A 4,978-nucleotide genomic window follows, 5' to 3' on the forward strand; every position below is an offset into this window, starting at 1 on the left:
GGCGGCGCCCGACGCGCAGGCCGACCGGCTCACCGTCTACCTGGTGGTGGCGCTGGCCGCCGTGTCGTCGCTCTTCCTCCTGTCTGCGCTGGCCTTCGTGGCGGCGCGTGTGTGCGCGAGGAGCGGGGCGGCGGCGCGGGGAGGCTCGCCGGGGCCCGAGGGCCACTTCCCGGGCCACCTGGTGGACGTCAGCGGCGCCGGGACGCTGTCCCACAGCTACCAGTATGAGGTGTGCCTGACGGGAGGTACTGGGACCAGTGAGTTCAAGTTCATCAAGCCCATTCTCCCCAACTTCCTTGCTCAGGGTGAGGAGGGTGTTAATGAGGCAAGTCCGTTTCAGGGGAAGGTATGAAGTCAAGGATAAATTTTAAAGGGCTTATTGAATTTAGATATTTGTATCTTTTACTAATGGTTGTAAATGAGTGTATTTATGGGAACAAATGTCAAAAATTTATATCCAATGCATTATAGAATATCAAACCACCAGTCTTAAAACCCTAATAGTCAGGTACTTTAAAAAAATGACTTTCCTAAGGTAGTTTTGTGTGGGCTTAATGAAGCTGGTGCATAGACAACAATATGTGTTATTTAAGATGTACCATGTTTTTAAGGGTATAATGCTCATATGAAAGTAATACACCTAATTCAGAATGACAGTAAAATTTATTTCAATATTGGGCCTCCCTGGTGGTGCAGGGATTAAAATTTCAGAATTTTCAAGCTACTGCTAGGCACCTTGGCAAAAGTTTGCTCCCCAGCCAGGGAGCTAACCTACAAGGCACAGAAGACCTCTCCTGTTTTGCCCTCTGCTCCCCTCAGCAGTGTACTTCATCAATTGGCCTGTCCTGCTCCCCACTCTGTCTCTGGTGTATCCTCTCACCCCACCACTGACCCCAGTTCATGCATGCATAAAAAAATAAAAACAAATCTTTTAAAACAATTATTTCAGTTTTGGATATGCTTTCAGTGACCAAAAATGGACAAAAATATCCAGTCTGGTTATTTTGCCTATATTTTACCAGCAACAATCTGCCATTTAATTTCCAGAATAGTCTTTGGCCAAAGTGTGTCATGAGAATTTAGATGGAGGTGGGGAATCAAACTTCAGCATTTTAAATATGATTGTGCTTTTCTGTTTGGCAAAATTAGACTTTTGCAAGGTTTCTGAAAAATGGCAATATGGTTTGTAAATTATGAGATGTAAGTTTTCTCAACCTAATGGGCATTTTTGAAAATTTCATGAATAGGCATGTACATATACTCTCTACACGTAGTTTGGTAAAAATAATGTGACATTAAATCTCACTTTTTTGTTGCTAATATTGACTGGACATTTATATAAAAATGGGAGAGAAATGTTTTCCTTTCCTTTTTTGGCTCCTTCTTTAGATCCCTACCTGACATGAATCAGGATGCTGTATGGACCTTCTGGAATAAACACTGTCCATGCACATCAGCATCCTATCTGCGGTAGAGTGGTTATAAGAAGATGCGCCAGAATAGCAGGAGAGAGCAGTGTCATTGGTAAAAGAATAAACTAGCTAAAAGCAAAAATAAAGTGGGACACAACCAAAACACCAAATTAGAGAAGATGATTAGGAAAAAAAATTTCTCTTTAAAGCATTATCTCATACCAATATTAACTTTCCAGAAAATGACTTCTAAATTCACATTTCAATGAAAGTGAAATATAGGTTTCATTTGGAAGGTTAGCTAATATTAAATTTCACCATTACTTGCTTTTAATTTTTTCCTTCAAATGACCACTTGATGTGCTAAAACTTGTCTTTCTTTATTGGGAAAATACAAAAGATAATTCCTTTTTAAATTTTAAATAAAAATCTACAAACCACTAGCATTATTTAGGTATCAATAATAGGTTAATATTTTGAAATTATATCATTTGAACATTTAAGGAACTAAAAATGCTCATTAAGATCTAAAATCTACTTTACCAATTTATGTCCCTCTCTCTCAACAATGTGAACTCTTCCTCTACTTCTTCCCTTTAATTTATGATTAAATAGCTCTCTGGTCATCATCAGTTTTCAAAACATTTTCTCACTTAAAGAAATCAAATGTGACAGAGTTAAAAAAAAGTTAAAGTATGTACTTAGCATTTTGAAGTTTTGGATTACTTCTATTCAAAATTCTTTAAATGTTTTTTTTTTCAATGACTTAAAGTTCTTGCCCATATTTTATTTGGGGGAAACTGCTATTTAATTTCCAGAATACTCCTCGTAACTACTCTATCTCTCTTTGAATATTCAAATATCGTACTTTAGGATTAGCAACCAACCAGTTTTTCAAATTGTTGTATGACCCTGCAGAATGTAAGTCACCTTTTCTCCCATCCATGTACTAACCAAGACTGATCCTGTTTAGATTTTAAGATCACAGGAGAATCAAGGACATTCACAGTGGTGTGGAAGGAGACAGACAGTGCACCTTTTATTACTGCCATGAATGGTTTATCAGGTGATCATTCTGTATAGCAATAACTCCACTTCCATGCAGATATGACATAATTGCTTTTTCCCAATAAACTTGGCATTTGGGTGGATACTTTATGATATAATGTTAGGCTGACCTTTTAGTTCGCCTACTTGACTTTAATTTTATATCCTAGTAACATTCTAGAGACCTAGTCATAGATCTTCTTTCTCTTTCATATTTAAAGCTTTAGGGACTTAATTAGGTATGTCATTCTTATATTTTTATCTAATTATCTAATTAATTTTACCAAATCAACACACTATTAGTTTCTTTCCAATTGCTAAGTGTTGTAGCACCTCTCTTTGCTGGTATCTATTTCTAATGGGAGACAAGCCACTTTAAACTTTCTTGTATTAATTGAAAACTTCTATGCAAATATATTTTACCTATAATATTCATGTGTCCACAGCCAGACTGAAAGTTGGATCTAAATTATCTTAAAAATTGTTTACTTTTTCCAGTTAAATAGATAAGAGAATGGATTCTGGCATACTACTGGAAGAGTTTGAACACTAGCTCTACCATGATGAGTGACAATGGGCAGGTGTGCCTCAATTTCCTTTTTATAAAATGAGCTAGTAAGAGTGCCTACCTCATGAGGGTTGTTTGGGGGTGAGTTAATATATGCAAAATGATATGTAGAAGCATGTACATGTTAATTTTATATCTCATTAGCTTTAGGTTGACAAAAGAAACTGAAAATAAGTGATTCACAATACAATTTCTATGTCAATATATAGGAATAAGTAGACAAAATATAGTTTTCATTACACTTTGATCTCTAACTTGAAACAAAATAGAAGTTGGGCACAATATTATGACCAGTTTGCTCTTTATTATGCCCAAGATATTTGTTTTCTACTTATACCAAAAGTAGTATTCCTTCATGTTAGTGTTTTTTATTATTTCTATTTCATTTAATGTTGATACCTCATCTGATTTGCCTTAAATATGAAAAATATTATAAGGTGCATTAGTATTACTATTGTCATTGCTACAACTTTTATAGGAATCAATAGAACTGAAAACAAACTATTTTAATTGAATAGTGCTTAACATGCATTATATCCTCATCCCTGTATTCTATATTCATCTTCAGTTACGTGTACAACTACATGTATGATCTGATGATTAGCTTATGTAGGTAGAAACATCATCATCAGAGACTTATGCAATTTGTATTTATTGCATGACTAGTATAAAGGCTTATATAAAACATATTTTTTCCTAACACTTCCTATTACTACCTGAATCTAAGGTTATCAATTTGCTCTTAAAATAATTCATTCAATATGAATTGCAAATTATAGTTTATTAGGTTACTTTGTAATTAGGTTAAATTATAAGAGGGGAGGGGATTGCTTATATGTGCTATGATCAGTGGTGTTCCACTTAATACACTAATTGTAACTAATAAGCTGGTTAGTTAACTGTTTCAACTGATTTAGTGTACCAGGGCACTCCCAATAGCTGCTTGTTGTGCAGGAATCCACTTTATAAACAAACCTCTTTTTTTTTTTTTACCATTATGAAGACATAAGGTCCAAGATACCCTCACAGATATAAATGTTTTAAGTCAGGGCTTCTTGTTCTCCTCCTAATCAGTTGCTCAAAGAATATAATGTTTGGGATAACAAGGTAAATATAAGAAGCGAGCTTATCACAAACTATAGACATGTATCAGTCTAAACAGCTTAAGCTTAAAACCTTTATGTTAACAAAATTGTATGATTTTTACTCACTTGATTTTGTCTTGATATTATCCTGACAAGTAGAATAATCAAGTCTTATCACCCTCTGTATTCCATTTCTTTAAATGTAAAACCCTTTTTATTTTGTCTACAGATCTATGAATCTGATTCTATAACACTGTGTGACTTCATTCTAAATTTAATGTAGGTTAGTACCTATAAAAACCTATAGCAAGGCAATATGCCTTTTCATTCAACTATATTACTACTTTCACTCCAGTGAAAAGAAAATGCAACCTTTTTATTCGAAAAATAGCCTTCCTGAGACACTGGCACAAAACATCTTAAAAAGAAAAAAAAAACCCTTTGCATCATCAAAATTCCTCACATACTTGGAAGTAAATATATATGACTATTATGAATTGAAATTTTATGTGTTTATCTCCCCTGGTTATATTATATAAAGGAGAAACGAAGTCCTTTAAAGCTCCATTGGTTAGGGTGCAGAGAGACCAAGATATTTTCTTTGTGCTCATAATTATTCTGGCTCTGAAAATGTAATAGAATAACCTTATAATAAGTTACACAGTTGTATAGCATGACACACTTTGTAAAAGTTCTATACACTTTAAAATGACTCACCTTTTGACTCTCGGGAGGTATGATTTGATTTAAGAATATTAACTTCTCGAACAGGACGCAGGGTGGCGCTGCAGGTTAAGATTGGGAATAAAATGTCCTAAAAAGCTCACATATTCTTTTGTTGCAATACGGATTTGAAAATACACGGA

At 34.8% G+C, this 4,978-nt stretch overlaps 1 protein-coding gene across 1 annotated transcript in view; it reads left to right on the forward strand.

The window, feature by feature from the left end:
- The window catches only part of PCDHB3 (protocadherin beta 3), an 8,834-nt gene extending 8,032 nt beyond the window's left edge, over positions 1–802 (forward strand). The window contains exon 3 of the mRNA XM_012727761.1: positions 3–802. Coding sequence (XP_012583215.1) covers positions 3–352 — 350 coding nt within the window. The 3' untranslated portion in view covers positions 353–802. The remainder of the gene's footprint in view (positions 1–2) is intronic.
- Positions 803–4,978: the final 4,176 nt, after the last annotated feature.

This window comes from Condylura cristata, unplaced genomic scaffold (assembly GCF_000260355.1).
Source record: "Condylura cristata isolate star-nosed mole 26May11 unplaced genomic scaffold, ConCri1.0 scaffold00021, whole genome shotgun sequence".
Taxonomy (NCBI): Eukaryota; Metazoa; Chordata; class Mammalia; order Eulipotyphla; family Talpidae; genus Condylura; species Condylura cristata.